General features: G+C 54.3%; 1 protein-coding gene across 5 annotated transcripts in view; it reads right to left on the bottom strand.

The window, feature by feature from the left end:
• The window catches only part of GRIN1 (glutamate ionotropic receptor NMDA type subunit 1), a 38514-nt gene that overhangs the window by 10953 nt on the left and 10091 nt on the right, over nucleotides 1-17470 (bottom strand). For 3 of the 5 annotated variants that reach the window (XM_072882993.1, XM_072882995.1, XM_072882990.1), the window contains exons 3-16: nucleotides 16120-16296; nucleotides 10623-10723; nucleotides 9920-10041; nucleotides 9222-9396; nucleotides 7529-7673; nucleotides 7346-7429; nucleotides 6048-6183; nucleotides 4997-5124; nucleotides 4647-4811; nucleotides 4193-4311; nucleotides 3377-3489; nucleotides 2707-2855; nucleotides 1754-1911; nucleotides 1113-1274 (exon numbers count right to left, since the gene is read on the bottom strand). In XM_072882993.1, the coding sequence (XP_072739094.1) occupies nucleotides 1113-1274; nucleotides 1754-1911; nucleotides 2707-2855; nucleotides 3377-3489; nucleotides 4193-4311; nucleotides 4647-4811; nucleotides 4997-5124; nucleotides 6048-6183; nucleotides 7346-7429; nucleotides 7529-7673; nucleotides 9222-9396; nucleotides 9920-10041; nucleotides 10623-10723; nucleotides 16120-16296 (1934 nt within the window). Of the gene's footprint in view, nucleotides 1-1112; nucleotides 1275-1753; nucleotides 1912-2706; nucleotides 2856-3376; nucleotides 3490-4192; nucleotides 4312-4646; nucleotides 4812-4996; nucleotides 5125-6047; nucleotides 6184-7345; nucleotides 7430-7528; nucleotides 7674-9221; nucleotides 9397-9919; nucleotides 10042-10622; nucleotides 10724-11467; nucleotides 11531-16119; nucleotides 16297-17470 lie in introns of all 5 variants that reach the window. The other 2 variants (XM_072882991.1, XM_072882994.1) reach the window with 1 other exon arrangement.

Below are 17470 nucleotides of genomic sequence, written 5' to 3'. Positions count from 1 at the left end.
GGAAACAAGCCATGTCCCCACCGCGCCTATCTCTGCCTGAACAGGTAGTGGGAATGGAGGTGGGCACAGAGCACACGTCCCACCATGGATCCCACTGCACTTTCCTCCCTCTTGGGCACATCCCCACTGCCTTCCTGGGCCACCTGTAGCCCTGGCCTGCCCCATCCTCTCCCAGGAGGACACCAAAGGCGCCTGCTGCCTCTCCAGGCTTCTCACAATCCTGTCCCAAATCCCATCTGTCCCGCTGCCACCCATCCCCATGGTAAGACCACCCCATAGACGGGGTCCCATGGCTCCCTACATTATCCTGGGTCCTGTCTGTGTCTTCCACATCCTGCCCAACCTCTCTCTCAGGCCTTTTATCTCCACATCTTGGGCAGGACCCTGGTGGCTTCTGACCCTGTCTCTCTATAAAATTAATCTCACATGTCCCCCTCCCTCCACTTGCTGCTTCCCAGCTGCCTGTTTCTCCATCACCACATTCCTCTGTCTGCAACGAGTGTGGAATTTCCAAACTAATACAAGGAAATCCCTTTTTACCCATATCAGACTGACTTGTGGCACCCCATGCTGCAGTCTCTGCTGGTATAAAAGCCTTAGTTGGACTCAAAAGGGGTCCTGACATGTCTCTGCCTAACATGAATAGCCAGAGTTGAAAGAAAAACCCGTGGAAGATCAAGCCAGGGCAGCACAATGCTATCGGCCAGGCTGAGCTCGCAGGGAGAAGTGGGGAGATGACAGCACCCCTGCCTGCTGCTGCAGCCCGTGCCCTGCTCACAGGGACCTGCTGCTGGATGGCCCCAGGGCTGCTGTCTGCCAGCTTTGCCTATGCTCCTGCAGCCGAGCACAGCTCCTGCTGCCTGCCCTGCTCTGCTCTGCCCTCCCACCAGCTCCATGCTGCTCCCCGGCCCTGCGAGCCGGAGCTGGGGCTGCGGGTGCCCACCCCAGTCACTCAGGCACATCCCCTTCATCAGGAGTGACACAGCAGCCCCCAGAGCCCCTGTCCCTGCAGGGGGTTTGGAGGGTGGGTGGCAGCGCCTGGCACGAGGCTACTTGCGTGCTAACACATGCAGCATTTGGGGCAAGCCCCATGCCGAGAGCCGTGTACGGACTTGAGGATGGCCAGGGAGACGTTCTGCTTCCACGGGCTGTCCTTGCGCATCCCAATCCCGAAGCCAGAGCGGAAGAAAAGCTCCCCCGTCGTCACCAGGTCACACTTCTGGGAGGCCTCGAACTCCAGCACCGCTGAGTCCCAGATGAAGGCATGGAGCTTGCTGGACACCGGGAGAGGACGGACAGGTAAGGCTGGGCAGCCCAGCTTGTCTGCAGCCGCCGTGGGAGCAGTGGGGGTGCTCCCAGCCGTAATTTAAACACTGATTAGCATCACTCTCCTCCCAGCAGGGTTTGTCTATGTACTGCTGGGAGGCAAAAGACTTGGAAAAATTTTGGAGGAGGAGAGTGAGGGGTTTATATGGGATTTGAAGCCACCCAGCCTTGCACAGAAGCAACCGCAGAGGCCAGAAAGGGAGGCCATGGCCTGGGCCAGGGCCAGGACTCTGAGTGTGCCTTTCCCCACAGAGACCTTGTGCTCTCCATCCAGAGACCTGGCTCACGCTGGGACTAGGCAGGTCCCATCAAATCATGCTTTGCCTGCAGCTCCCTCCAGGTTTGCATCAGCCCTGCTTGCTCCACCAAACTGCACCCCCCCAAAACTCTTCCCAGCATGGCGAGACAAGGTGCTGGTCCCACTCACTTGTCCCTCACTGCCTGGATGGCTTCGGCAGCGCTCTCATAGTTGTGCTTCTCCATGTGCCGGTACATGGTGCTCAGCTCCACCTGCCGTCGGAAGTAGATGTCCACCGAGCTCTGCTTCACCGTGGCATAGATGAACTTATCAGAGGGGTTGCGCAGCTGAAAGGCAAGGGCAGGGCTCCTATTTCTTCTGTCCTTCACCAACCAAACTGGCTCACCCCAAAGCTGTGTTTCCTAATTTCCCATCCCCTTCAGGGACCTGTTTCCCAGAGAAGACCTTGACCTCCTCAGCGGAGCTGAAGATGCCATGGGGCAGTGGATGCCATCGGCAGTGGAAGCTCTGGGACCATGGTGGTGGGGCAGGGTATGCTATGGGACAGGGACACTGTGGCACTGAGGATGCAGGAGGCCTGTGGATGCCATGGGGCTGGCAGTGCTGTGGGCAGAGGGTGAGGGATGCTGTGGGTCGGTGCTACTGTGGGGTACATTCCTGCATGCCTGGGCTGATAAGCTGTGGCTGTGTCCTTGCCAGAGTAGGAAAAGGGTTTGAGGCATGCTGGTATCTGCTGAGAGTATTGACTGCACCGCAGGGACAATTTCATTAGTTATAACTCATCCATAATGAATCGTTTCCTCGTTGGTTAGTGCAGGCTCTCCAGGAACTGGCAGGCAGTTTGCCTGGGTACGTGCTATTTCTGGACCAGGTTTTCCCTGCTGATCCCTGTGTCTGTCCATTCCCACCCAGCACAGGGGCTCAGACCCACCAGCGACAGCCCCAGGCAGAGCTACCTGGGGCTCGACCCCCTCACTGGCCCAGACCCACAACTATGTTAAAGCAGGGCTCCAGGTACTACAAGCCGTATTATATGAGCCAGGAGATACCCGCTGAAGGCATCTCCTGCTTCTCTGCCCAGAGGTGGGCAGGAAAAGGGAAAGCAAGCGAGAGGTCATTACCCGGGGGTCGTTGATGCCCGTAATTCTCTCCTCAGGCCGGTCTAACACCAGGAAGGCTGCCAGGTTGGCAGTGTATGAAGCCACAATGATCATAGCAAAGCCAGCCCACACCATGCCAAGAATACGGGCAGAGAAACTCCGGGGAGCACCTGGAGGGAGAGAGGCAAGATCAGACTGGCATGACAAGGGCTTGACTTAGTCACCAAAGCCATGTCCATCCCACACAAGACTGATGGCAGCTGCAGAGGTGCCCCATCTATCTGCTCTGCCAACAGCCGTGCAAGGAGCTCCTGCATTGCCCACACCAAGAAAAACCCATGCCTCCTTCCAGGGCATGATGTGTCTCACCCTGAGCAGATGGGCAACCCTGGACAGGAGAAGCAGCCCAAGAAGGACCCGTTTCCCATCACTGATGGTGAGAGGTGGCAGCATCGTCTGCATGGGGAGTGCCACATGCCGAGCATCACCAAATCCCCCACCAGCCCACTCCAGGGAAGGCTCAGAGAATGAGGGCTGTACCCATTCGCTGAACGGTCACCCGAGGGCATCAGCCCTGCCACAGAAAGGAGACAGTGGAAGAGGGCATGAGCTTCTCCCCCAGCCCGGTGTGCCCCCCAGCTCAGGGCCAGGGCCACAGGGCAGAGCAGTCCCACTGCGTGCTGCAACGCACCTTCTCCAATGCCGGAGTTCAGCAGTACTCCCCAGGAGAACCACATGGCCGAGGAGAGGGTCAGGGCATCTTCCTCCTCCTCCTCGCTGTTCACTTTGAACCGGCCAAACGGGCTGGAAAACAAGACAGAAAGCTCTTCTCATATCCCTTATCCTGGTTCCCAGGCCTCTCTGCTGTGCCCTAAGTGTCCTGATGCATCCCTACGTCGCTCATCCCTACGGACTGTGCCTATGTCCCAAACAGCTCTTCACCCCTGATGTCCCACTGCCTTGCATGTCCCTTCTGCTGATCTGCAACCCTGTCCAGCTCACACTGGTACTGGTCCCATCACGCTTCTCTCCGGGCCACAAAGATCATCTGATCCTGGCCATCTCCGGCCTCGCCCACTGCAACACGGAGGGCTCACTGCAGATTAACTGAAAAAGGCTCTGGGCACAGGGCTAATAGGGTGGACAGGCTCCCTGCCCTTCAGAGGAGCTGCCTTGGGGTCAAAGAAGGGAACTAACTCAAAGCCCAGGAGCTGACGGTCCCCTTGGTCAGGCATCAGCATGGCACCTGGTCTGACAGGCACGTTCCCACATATCCAGGTGCCAAGTACCCCACATATCCATATCTCTCAGGTTAGCAGCAGCCAGAGAGGCCAGGAGCCTCAGCCCAGGGCTGGTAGGGCAGAGAAAGCGGGTTTAGCTCCTGCAAGAGACCTCCTGAAGGGCTGCAGGACTGTGGCTGAGCAAGACACTGTGGGAGCCCAGGGGACGGTTCCCAGGAGCACCTCCCTGTCCCCTCCAGCCCTTGGGTGACCCAAAGCGCACTCACCTGAATCGGTCTAAGAGGTACAACATCACTGCCACCACGTGCACAGACAGCCCGACCAGCAGCCAAAGCGTGCTCTGGAAAGGCTGCATGAACGAGTCCAAGGTGCTGCGGGGGATTTCCTAGCACACAGGAGGGAGGTGAACAGCACTGGCACCCATCGTGCCTGCACCTTGCCTGCCTAGCTGGACTCACAAGGGCTCCTGCCCTCTCTGAGCTCCTCCTGCTCTGCTACACAGGAAGGCTCAGGGTGGCTGAGACAAGACCCAGCATTAAAACCAGCAACCTGGAGGCTGGCATTCCACAGCAAAGACTGGGATTTGCAGCGGCTGCCCTGGCGTGGGCAGGGGGCTGCAGCTGGGGGAGCTGGGCATGGTGCAGGCACGGCGTGTGTCTGCAAGCTGGGGAGCAAGGGCCACCTCCCCTGTTCTACAAAACATCCCATCCCAGCCCATACCTTCTTCACAAGGATGGTGAGGCCCTGGTACTTGAAGGGCTTGGAGAACTCAATGTACTGTGCCCGCTCATTGTTGATGGTGAGGGGAGCCACAATCATGTCCGCTTGGCCGCTCAGCAGCTCCCCCATCATCCCGTTCCACTCCTTCTTGTTGCTGTTGTTAACCTGCCAGAGAGCCAGCGCAGGATCAGCCCACTGCCCTGACACCTGTCCCCCACCAGCCAGGACCCCCGCACACGTGGCAGGCGCCCTGCACTGCCCTCCCAGCCCACCCCTGCTCCGGAGAAGGGCCTGGGGGTGTTTCAACACACGATACAGGCAAAGAGATATCACCGGCTGCCCGAACTCACCCGTTCTTGGGTACCAAATTTACCATCAGCTACCAGGTGAACCTCGTAGGTGAAGTTCATCACCCCTGCCAGCCGGATGAGCAGGTCGATGCAGAAGCCGTAGCAGCAGAGTGCCACAGTGGGGCGGCCTGCGGGTGGGAGAAAATGGGGGGGACGAGTGGAGGCAGCCCTTTGCCAGGGACCCCATGCAGGATCCATGGCTGTCCCCCACAAGAGCAGCCACCTGCATGGCTCTGGTTTCATATGAGATATAATCACGTTATTCAGGCAGGGCCATCCGCCTTGACCACCTTCTCCCACTGCCTCCATCCCCTATGGGTGCTGGCAAGCTGGGGGCAAAGGGGTGTCTTTCATTTGCTACGTCCCAGTTGAGGTGGGCTGAGAGTTGGTGCTACCGACCCACTGTAGGGGACGGAGAAGGCTTGGTGCATGCAGGCTGTGCTGGAGGAGTGCTGACGCGAACCATCAGGTTGGACACAGCCTGGGACACAGCTCAGGGCTGAGGGGCGAGATGTGCACAGGAAAGCATGATGGGCCAAGGGGATGCACTTCAGGCAGATTTGGGCAAGCCTGGCATTGCTAAGCAGCTCACACCCCACCAGGTGCACACTCCTAATCCTGAAACAGGTTTTCCATAATAAAATGGTTTGAAACTGGTGTTGTTAGTACCAGTGCAGCAGGTGCTAATGTGCCTTGGGGTTCTTGCTTCTGCTTGAGATCAAGGCAAAGAGAACTGGAGCATGTCAGGAGACAGAAACATGGGATGCAATCCGCCAGAACAGCCCTGGAGCCCACCCAGAAGAGACAGCGGGAAAGTCATCGTTGGGGTCAAAAAACTGAATCCCCGTGCCCGGTTACAGCACAGCACTACTGTGGGGCTGAACTGATGGGGGAGCATTTGGGGGCTGAATGTGCTGTCACCTTTCTGTTCCTCATCCTCTGGGCCTCCTGTGCGACTGAGCACCCTCCCTGGGGACCCTTCTTGTGACAGCAGTCTTCATCGGCTGGGTGGGCTGGGAGAGCTGCTGCACTCACCACCAGACTGAGTTACCTGGGATGGTCTCGTTGGGTCCAGTGCAAAAGACCTTTTTCACAGGGTCTCCATTGATGGTGAATTCTTCCCTGCACGTCCCATCTGCTTGCGTGGGCTTCACATACACAAAGGGCTCTTGGTGGATCGTCACGATCTGCGGGTGAAGCACAAACACCTGCTTGTCTCCGTTCCCCTCCAGAGCTATCTCCCCTTGGCTGGGGAGCTGGGCTGCCCTCTTTATGCAATCATGGCCAAAATGCCATGGTGCCCTCCTCAGCTGCCATCTCAGCATGTGAGACCACAGCCCAGCAGTGGGACCTGGCTTTGACACGGGGAACGTTTGCTTTCCCTGCACCCAAGATGAGGAACAGCCATACCAGCATCCTCCTTTGCGTGGCACTTTCACCTCAACCTCAAAGCCTTTCATACCCCTCTCCCTAACAGCAGGCTGAGAGCCACTGCGTAACCAGGATTAGTGCCCTGAATGGTGCTCTAGACACTGTCACACTGCCCCAAGCTAATGCAGATATTTCAGTCCTGCCCTGGACTTCTTCAGTAAAATAGCATCCCAATGGATGCAGGAAAGGGCTCACTGCTGGTGGGAATGTGTGATTTCCCTTGCCTGGACAGTAGGACAAATGAACGGTCATACTGGAAAGACTGGCATGCCCAGGATCCAGTCACTAAAGTGGCTGCTGGGTTACACTTAAGGGAAGGGCATGAGAAGCAAAGCAAGAGTGGAGGAACCTTCTCCCAGTGTCACCTCCAGCTTCTGGCCATCAGCTCTTCAGGGATTTCCTGAGCCCAACATTGCAGCCACCAGTCCACCCACACTCCACTAGCTTGTTTAATCTCCTTTTGAACCTGTTTCCTTCTGGCCTCTGCACTGTCTAGCAGCAATGGACTCCAGAACTGGACTATGCCTTGGCCAAAGGAGCCCATCCTTGTATTTCCTGCAAACCTGTGCCGGGTGCCCTCTGGCTCCCAAGCCATGAGGAATGGTGAACACCTTATCCCTCCGTCCTTTCTCTGCTGTTCTCTCTCATATCCCCTTTCCAGCTGTCTCTTTCCAAACCAAAGGATGCCTGCCACCCTATCTAGTTTGTCTCCAGCTGGAAGTTGTGCTCTAGCTCTGAAAACTGTACCTTCCAGTACCTTCTCTAAGTTGTTCTGCTGTCCTCTCCGAGATGGCAGGTGCCCTGGGTTTGAAAGTGCTGCTGAAAATTGCAGAGGCAGCAGTGGAAGTGGGAGGCAGATAAAGTCACAGCCCTGCATGCTGAGGAGATCTGCCACCCCCTAATGCCATTTGCTGTTACCTTCAACTTGGTCGACATCTGATAGCCTTGAGGCTTCTCCGTTTCTCCCCCTGGCCAGATAATCTTCCGGTCATTGGTCAAGACCTGTGATCAGTCCCAGAGGAAGGAGACAGACATGAGGCCATAGGTAGACACCCCAGTGCACACATCCCTCCTACCCAGCCTGTCGAGGCCTGTACGTACGTGGCTGCCATTGTAAATCCCAACTTGGACCAGTTTCCGATTCTGCAGGTTCATGATGCTGTAGTTGGCAAACTTCCTGTCCCCGTCCTCGTTGAATTCCACCCGTCCAGTGACACCCTCCGAGTACTTGGAGGACATCAACACCCTGTGGAGAGAAACACAGCGGGGCCAACCTAGAAAACCTGCTGTGGCCATTGGGACACCTAAGAAGGAGTCAGAAAGGCAAATGCTTTCTCTCAGTTGCCTGCCATATGCCCACTACCCTATAGAAGTCCAGTCAAGGCTACCTATGGTCTGTTCATAGCCCTGTGGTCATCCCTTCCTGATGGATGGAGTCAGTTTCCCGAATGTTGCACTACCATATCTGTTGTCATGGCCCCTTGTTTTCCACCAGATCAGTCCCATTCCCTTAAGGAATGATCTGTCCCACAGCACCCAAGGACACCTTCCTCTGGGGGTATCTTGGGAGCTCTGTCGATGCCACCGCTCCTGGTGCTTCTGTCTGGCACCAGCCCATCACAGCCTGGGTAGTGCCCCAGGCACGCGCATACACCACCAAGGGGAGGAACAGCCCCCCAAACCCTGGAAAGACGATAGTGAAGACACAGAAAGATTGCCTGAGCCACTTGCAGTGGACCATAGAGAACAACTTCGAATAGCTCGTGCCAAAGATGGTGTCACTGCAGAGGATGCCAGAAACTTTTCTAAAATTATCTCCAGGCCATGCTCAACAGAACCCAGATCTACAGAAGGAGCATCCCACAGACACCACGACCATGTCTGCAGAGAGCAACCCCGGGCACAAGATCCCACTGCCAAAGCCACACCCTGGTGCCAGGTTGCATGCTGCAGAGAGCAGCCCACCCGCATGGGGAGCCATGCTGCAAAGGGAATTGCTGCTTTACCAAGATCCAGCTTGCAGAAGAGGCCCCTGTGGCTCCAGTATCTGCAGTGACACAGCACAAAACCCCATGCAGCACAAAGACTGGGTTCTGGGAAGCGCATGCAGCATCTGCCGATCACACTGCCCACGGCAGCGAGATCCAACATGCGCATGCTCTGATCTGCTGAGACCCCACCAACCAAAACCAAAGCACCAGTATTTGCTACAGCAGAGAGTAAGCCTGTCCCATGCATGGACATCTCTCGCCCCCATGTCCTCCTTGCAGCACGATGACCCATGCTGCAGCCCTGAAACATTCAGCAAGAAATGTGTTCGCAGCACTGAGCTCCAATTTGACAGAAATATCCCCCTACCCTGATTTGGCAGAAAACCCCCTTTCTCCCCTCTTCCACCCACAGAATTAAGATCCAGACCAGAGGACATCATCCCTCCATGGCCCCAAATCTCTTCCTCCTGGAGCTGTTCCCTGCCCACACTGATCCCAGCTGCCGAGTGTGGGTTGGCATGGACCGAATTGGTGCCAGGCACCAGGATGATGCCGAAACAGCCTGGATGAACTGGGGGCCAATGCCTGAGCCCGTGTCCTGGCTAGTTTTCTAGGAGACATGTAGCCCTCACATCTGAATCATGCAGGAGAGTCCAAGCAGTCCTGTGCCACATGCCTCATAGCTTCAGTGACAGATACTCTGAACAAAGCTACCACGCTGCCCTTTTCCACATGCTCCCACCTTTTCTGGCTCTCCCCCAGCAGGTCCTCTGCTCCCTCCAGCAGGACCCTTCCCCAAATACCTCTTGAAAAGGGGTCCCGTCTTCCAGATGTTGGTGTTGCCCACGCAGCCCCGTGGCGGGTCTGTGATATTCTCCTTCTCAAACAAGTCATGCACGGCCTGGGCCACCACTGCGACAGCGTCGCTGATGTGGGCTGACTCGTTCTTCCCGTTGATGAGCTGCAAACCGATCACTCCTGCCGCGAGCAGAGGGGAGAAGGCATGTCAGCAGGGCACACTGGTTGCTCTGACGTTAATCCCACGCGCAGGGCTCGGGGTCCAGCAAGCACATGTTTATAGGGCTGAGGACCCCTCAGATGCAGCTGGGCAGTTGTCTGAGCTTCAGGCAGGGGCAGGCAGGTCAAGCATCTGCAGCGGCGCTGGACTGGCACCATCCTGCCCGCTGGATAGGGACTGGGGACAGCTACGCGGACTGCTGACACCCCATGCTCCATCCCCATCCTCTTTCCCGAGCCTTTCCCCTAGGTGATGGTGAGCTGGATTTGGGGCTTGGCAGCATGGCAAACGCTGCTGCCTCCCCATGCGGGCAGAGACAGTGGAGAGCAACGTGTGGGACCCTCCACTCACTCAGGACCACCATGGCATCGCGTTTCCCCAGCCCAAGGGGTCCCTGGGAGGGCAGGTGCCCTCATCCCAGCTCCGAGCCGGCTCCTCCGAGCCCAGCCGACAGCAGGACGGGCACCTCTGGTGGGTGCCTACCATCAGGGGCGTAACGCAGGGCATTGCCCGATATCTCCCGTTCCCCCACCAGCCACACGTAGCCGGAGCCCGTCATATTGAGCATGGCTGCTGATCTGTACACCGTGGCCGCATCATCCTCACTGCAACGAGAAGAAGGGAACGGCAATGTGGCTCCAGGTGCCGGACGGCCCCTTTTCTCCTGTATCGGACCTCAAGGGGGTGGCAGAGCCAGGGAAAACACAACCCCAGGCAGCCCTCCTCTGATAACTGGTTCTTCTGGGCAATGGCTGATTCCTTGATGAAATGGGAACCTTTCTGTCAGCTTCATCTAATCCCACAGCACCCAGCACTGCTGAACATCTGCCTGTCTGGCCCATTCCTTATTGCTCTCCGTCTGTAGGCATGGGGGCAATAAGACTCCCCTCCTTCACAGGTGGATCAGGATACATCATCAGTAACTATTGCTGCTTCTGCAGCTGCTGACACTTTGTGGGACAGGCAGACATCTCAACCATGCTCATAATTGCAAGCTCCCTGGCTAGCAGCACGCACAACACAGCATCCACCAGCCTGGGACATGGGGCTTTTTTGTGGGTTTTCTCCCACGCTCCTTGAAAAGATGACATGCCACAAATCTGCACTGACTCCAGTGCTGGGCAGCGATGCAAAGGGGAGAGTGAGGAAATCAGAGCAGGGAGGGGAAGGGATGGCTCTGCCTTACCTGGCAGAGAGGATGATGACGCGAGCCTCCAGCTCCTTAGCCTCCAGCAGCAGCGACGTCACATTTTTGGTTCCGGGGTCAAACTGAAGCACTTTCTCAGCCTGTGATTGGTGTGAGCAAAGCTGGTTAGTGCAGGAGCCCCAGGACTGCTTGTGAGAGCCATGCTATCTAGAAAAGGGTCAAGAGAATTCATTAAACTGCACAAAAGTCTGCTAAATAAGATTGGTTATAGCTACTTTTTTCTTTTTTCTTTTCTTTTCTTTCTTTTCTTTCTTTCCTTCCTTCCTTTCTCTTTTAAGATTTTGGCTTTTTGGGTTTTTTTGCACTGTGCATGCAAACTGAAGTCAATCAAGACCCAAAAAGAGGCGTGCATTGTACAGGAAAGAGAAAAAGGCTTTGAAATGCAATTGAAAACTCAAACGAGTGTTGTTTTTCAAAAACATGGGAAATGAAAAAAACATATTGCACAGGGTTAACCTTTGGGAGTAAAAGTGAGCAACTTACACCAAGGAACCATTTCCTTTGGGGATGAAAGGGGGTTGGTTCAACTTTTCAAAAAAAAAAAAAAAAAAACTTGCAAGTTAATTACTGGTTCACATGCATGTTTCAAAAAGAAATCCTTCCAGGGTCAGCTGGCTAGGTTTCCATTCTCAAGTCCAAACCAAACTATCTCAACATAAAAACGTGCTACCAAGAAACATAGTCATGGATCTTTTTTTTTTCTTTCTTTTCTTTTCTTTTTTTCTCTTTCTCTTTTTTTTTCTTTTTTATTTTTCTGGTGGCTGTGGCTATTTTTCATTTGCTAGTTAGGTTGGTGGGCGGCGTGCATTTCCATGCATATATACCTTGGGTCCTCGCTTGTTGTCATAGGAAAGTTGGTCGAGGTTTTCATAGTTCCTTTTTTTACTCTGATGAATAATGTGCACAGAGAAAATATGTAGACACAGAAGAATATTATAAACAGTTGAAAATGACGTGTAGTAAAGCAATCCAACATCCACCTCCTCCTCCACTGTTTGCTAAAGGGTCTCTATAACGCTGGAGCTCGCAAAAACCACTATCAGGAGAGAGTGCCTCAGCTCTCACGGGAGCGTCAGGGTGCAAAGCCGTATCGGTTAGAGCAAGCCTGAGTGTCACAGCTGTTGCGATGCAGTTGCATTTCCCTTGTGGGACTGGGGAATTCTTCAGCAAGAAATTTTTATCTTAAACTCAGAAACAATCTACGCATCTCTAAGGGCCTAAGTGGTGGGATTTCCATGGAATTACTGTGGAAGTAAAGGACAAAATGTTGTGTACGGAAAGCGCTGGATAAACGCAAACTGTTACAGTTAATAGTATTAGCATTACTACCATCACTATTATCATTACAATCCTGTTCACCCTAAGAGTTCACAGCAAATGAGGTGTCTCAGCTGAACTTCTCACCTCCTGCAAGGAGGAAGCAGCTTTTTGGAGCTCTGTTGCTGTCCAAAAGAGAAAGAAAAAGCTTGCTACGTCCCATGTTGGCTCAAAGCGTGGCAATATGAAGCAATGGTGATCATGGGATGACATTGCAGCTTTTACCTGGTGCTTGGGGAGGGCCGAGGGCACCTCGTGGCTCTGCAGCACACGGGTGGCCCTCGGAGGTGTAGCTGCTGGAGACCACAGCGCCCATAACCTGGCCCTATGCGTGACTAGTGGGGTTCACTGCTTAGTGGTCTCCGTGTTGCTGGCCGGAGCATCGCACCTGGACTAGGGGCAGGTGGCTTAGCATGCACTGACCCTGCAGGTAACGGACTGGAGCAGAGAGCCTGCTCTCCTCCTTGTCTCCTGCCTGAGCCACTTCTGCTGCTCAGCCCCAAAGGAGCCAGGGGCATAAACCTACGTCTGGAGGCTTCCCCTCCTCCAGGCAGCGTGCTGAGGGCTGACAGCCTCTGCTCTCAGAAGCCTTGACCCTGCAGCAGCGTACACAGAGCCCCGTGGATCTTCCTGGGAGCAGCCCCTGTGGTCATGCCAATAACATCAACTTGACAGTGCCTGCAGGATAGTGCTTGGCAGGTTTTGGTGGGACATCGTCTGACCTCTTTCTCTCGGCCCCGTCCCACCCCAGCTGGGCATCCCTGATCTGTGTGTATGGGGTATGGGACACGGCTCTATTCCGATCTCCATTTCGCAGCATCTTATGGCAATGGCAACTGATTCCTGCCAGGAACCCGACCCTTTGCACCCCAGTAATGAAAGGGTTCATGTTCCCAGGTTGTTCCTTAGGCAGCCAGGTTTGATCTCTGCATCTTGCTTTCCAAACTGAATAGCTTGTCTCTTCCTGAGCACTCAGACCAGTCTGTAGCAGGACAGTTTGCCAGGTCTCCTTTCTGTGCAGCTGTGTGATCTTTCCTTTCTTCTCCTTGGACACAGCCTGGCGGGTTTTTCATTGCTCAAAGAAGTTGGGTCCTTGTGAGGAAAGGTATCTTGAGGAGGCAAAATCTACTCGGAGCCCAGGTCTGCCTTCACTTATGATGATGTCCACGGCAGAGATTTCTGCAATGGCTTCTTAGAGTCTGGGCAGATCGCAGTGAGACCTGGAGTAACAGCTGCCTCCAGGGAGAGCAGAGCCACAGCAGCAGGACAGCATGAATATGCTCCAGTGAAGAGACATTGGCCCCTTTTCCTCAGGCACCATCAATTTAGCTGGAAACTCAGTCATCCGTCTTGCAGTCTCCAGCCACGAATCGCCTTGTGTGCCTGGGATGTGCTGGTGCCTCAACACAAGCTGGTCAGCAAAGTGAAGCAGCGACTTGGGTGCAGCAAAGGTGCATCAAAGTGCATCAGGACCTGATGGCACCTGATAACCTCTGTCTCCCCCTGTCCCCATCTCTATTGCCAGAACTAGACCAGTAATGTCTCCTCTCTTTCCACTTTTTCCATGTGGTCCTGCAGCACTTCCCTGCTCCTCAGCCCACGCAGACACCTACAAATTCAAAATTCACTTTTGACCGTGTTCTCCAGCATTCACTCAAAAAATTACCACTTTCATGAACACCACTGTCCCAGAGGAAGGGATTCAGCACACCAGGGGCCTGCCACCTCTGACTTGGACAAACTCCGATTTTCACAGCATCTGGCGTTTCCCCCTGAACCCAAGCAGCATTGGTGCAATGATGGGCCTTCCCAGATGAACGAGCAGAGTTGTACTGGGATGAAGCAGTAGCTCCAGGCTGAGAGTTACTGCAGCCAGGTCTAAGACAAGGCTAGCGCATGGGGTACACCAGGGCTGGCCAGCCTTGGCCCGAGTGCTGGGCTCCGAATACCTGCTTGAAGTGCAAATCCATGCAGCGATGCCTGAGTGACACCCAGCACTGGTACAGACTCCAGGGGACAAGTCATGCTTAGATCCAAGAGCTCAGGTGGGCAGGTGAGCTTCTGACCCAGCCCCAGGTCCTCGGGGGCTGTGATCCAAGCCTTGAAGAGGTCAAGAGCAGGTGTCCTGCCTGCTCCGTCCCCATGGCCCAGGCTGGCCTTGAGGAGGTTGGGGAGAGGTCCAGGGTACCACTTCACAGCATGAAGAGAGTCAGCACACCAGTGATTAGAAGAGCAATTAGCAGAAGAGATTGAGGAAGAGGGGAAAGCCCTGATGGAGGTTATTTACCTTCCAGACCAGTCAGACCAGCCAGTTTGACCAGAGCAAGCTCCTCAAGGAAAAAGAAACAAGACACTGTGGCACATCCCAAAGGGAAGACAAGATGACCTACCATCACAGAGCACATGCCTCAGTCTGGAGGATGGCCAGGGCATTTGCAGTAGCCCAGTGGCTGCCAGGAGGCACCAAGACATGTCACAGATGCAGTGCAAATGTGGGGCAGATCTGAGGACAGACCCTTTCTCCCCATCTGTCAAGCCCCAGATCTCAAAGGCTTTCCTGTAGGATGGGCAGGCTGAAGAAGAAATACACCCTGTGCCTGGGAGCATTGCACGGAGTGAGCAGGGAGTGGAGGCATGACAGGGAGCAGCAAAAGGGGATGCATGGGATCTGCAGGAAAACAGAAAGTGGAAATCAAAAGGTGCAAGGAAGGGGATGACAGACTGACAGTGGGAACAACCTTTCCACAGCTCACTCTGGGTGAGGGACACTGTGCTGGGAAGAGGCTTTGGAGAGAAATAATGGCCCGCTGTCACCCAGCGGGAAGCTGCCTTTGGAGGCAGGAGGATCCCACCATGGTTGGTGGCACACCAGTGTCTCATGATGGCCCAGGATGCAGCAAGGATGAAACTTCTTGGAAACCACCGCCAAAAACAAAAGCCTGTTGGTCAGTGTAGCTTGTGCCAGCCTGCACCCCTGCACCAGTTGTTCCTCCAGTGGCTTGACAAGAGGTGACGAAGAGCAGTGGCAGGCTGCTCTCACTGGTCTCTCAGCTTAGCCGCCAACTCCAAGCACAAGAAGTGTCTATGGCCACATCTCAACAGCCAACTGCCAAATGTCCAGTGGCTGCTGGTGGGGCTGGAGAAGAGGGGGTTGTGGTCCCTGCCCATGACCCAGGAGGGAGCAGCCAGGAATGGGTGCCTGCTCTGATGCTGCTGGAGACTTGGAGATGGGCTTGGACTCTGCCCACCCAAAGAGGACCTCACCCTGCCCCGGGCAAGAGGACGTGCTGGGACTTCACCTCAGAGCAGGAGGTGGCTCCTTGCCTTCCGGACAGGCACCTGCCTTTGAACCACTGCAGCCAAACGGCTCCCTGTGTTCTCCGTCCCTGCTTGGCTTGAACACTTGCTCGGTCCTTTTACTCAACGGCAGCAGGTCTATGGTAGTCCTTCTGAATTTCTAGCAGGCTCGGGGACCTCCCCTGCCTCCCTCCCTGCTCCCCCACGTGGCCCTGAGTGCAGGTGCAGTGCACCTCCTCGATAAAGCTGCTCCCACCAGCCACAACCGCCCTCTCGTAACAGGATGGGGTGTCAGGAAAGCAGCATTTGGCATGTGCTTCAATGGAGATGGGAACGGGGCATCAGCCTGCAGCCGCAGGGCTGACAGCTTTATAGAGAGGGTGCATTATACCTCCGTGCATCAATGCGCCGGCTGCCCTTGCCCCTCCTAAGCCACTAAGGTGAGCTCCAGTTAGCCAATTCAGAAGCTGCTTTTCGGGGTTGGTTTGGCACTGCTGGGTCTGCCTGGCCCCTGGGTGGCTGTAACGGGGCAGGTGCTTCCCTAAGCTGAGCGACTGGTCCTCTCCTTAGGTGGGAATCTTGGGCAAGGCATTTGCAGAGCTCCAGGTTATCCTTCCCTTCATTTTGTAGTCGATTTACATGTAGGAGATTTTGACCATGGCAAAGCAAGTGAAATGAATAAAGTACAAAGTTCTGTCAGGTACTAGTCAGACACTGTTGATGCTTTAAGCATGTTAGCCATGTTACAATGGAAAGAAAAGGTGTTTTACATACAGAAATCTACATACATACAACAGCCCGAGACTTCTAGTTTTGTTGTTGTTGCTTAAACAAAGCTACAAGACAATGTTCAGGAACTGACCTTGGACTCTCTCTCCTCCAAGAGGGTCTCCAGCTTCTTTTGTGCAGCACGACCTTCGTGGTCGTCACTGACTATCAGAATGACGTGATTCCAGTTGAAGACTCTCATCATCTCAAACCAGACGTTGGCCTGGTGAGAGTATGGTGGGACCGTGCGCAAAAAGGACAGGTGGATGCTCTGCAAGGAAGAACAAGAGCTAAACATAGACTGGTTGGGTCGTTGGCCAGGGTGCGTCTCAGGGACCGGGCAGGTTTGCAAGGACAGGGCTGGGATCACAAGGCCAAAGAGGCAGAGCAGCAATTTTAGGCAGACCTCTGGGTTGCACGTCTTGAGCTAGCCTCTGGGACCTGCACTCCTTTCTTCTGGCTGAGAAGCAAACCCTGGCTATGATTTTGTACCTCTCCATGGTTAATCTAGCGCATGGGAGAGAGGGTTTTTTGCTTTGTGGTCTGTCAACACGTGGTGAAGAAAAGCCTGTCCAGCAACGAACTGTCAGCAACATTCAGTGCAAATATAGCCTTTCCTTTTGACTTTTTGAAAATATTACTGAGCAAAGGACATCAAAAAGAAAACGAATTCCCTTCAGAGAGCGACAAGGAGCCACTGCAGGTACACACAGGTATATATTAGTTATTTGTCATGAGAGGAATTCAGAAAAGCAATTTTACAATATGCTGTTTGGCTGTTTCTAGGTCAGCTTGTTCTGCAGCAGCACACAGGAGGCAGCTCTGGACTCATGCTCCGGCTAACCTATCTGATTTGGTTAAAGACATCATTATGGTTGGATGATTGAGCAATAGCAATTCCAGGCTAATTAAGTACAGCACTCTTTGGGGAGCACTTGGCCCAAAAGCTGTAGCTGACAGAGAGGTTTCAAAAAATGCAGCTTTTCCAAAAGGCCCTAGAGTCAAATATTAGAAAATGAAAGTGCTTATGCTCAGCATGGACGCTACTTGACAAACCAGCTACATGCTGGAGGGAGGCAGAAGTCTGAACAGGACAGTACAAAAAGGAAAGCACCATAAGATTTCTTTTTTAAGGCTGAGATGGTCCTCTGGCCCAAACAGGGCTTGTCCAGACCTGCTCATCCAGGGACCTGACCCAGCACAGGTCAGAAATGTCCTGAATGGGCCAAAGTAATTCACTCTGGAAAAGAAAGGGTGTCATCTCCACCATGGACCCGTGCAGGAGGGACAGGCAGACCAGACAATGCCTTTTCTTCACACTCAACATGGTGATAAAGTCAAACCAAACCATGCAATGTATAGAAAACCCTGCAAAACCCCTGTCATGGTCAGGTGCCTCTGCAGTGGGACAGCGTGTCCGTTCTGCTGCCCTGGCACAAAACACA

This window comes from Ciconia boyciana, chromosome 18 (genome assembly GCF_034638445.1).
Source record: "Ciconia boyciana chromosome 18, ASM3463844v1, whole genome shotgun sequence".
In the NCBI taxonomy this organism is placed as follows: Eukaryota; Metazoa; Chordata; class Aves; order Ciconiiformes; family Ciconiidae; genus Ciconia; species Ciconia boyciana.
Note: the sequence above shows the minus strand (reverse complement) of the source record. Positions and strands in the feature narration are given on the sequence as shown.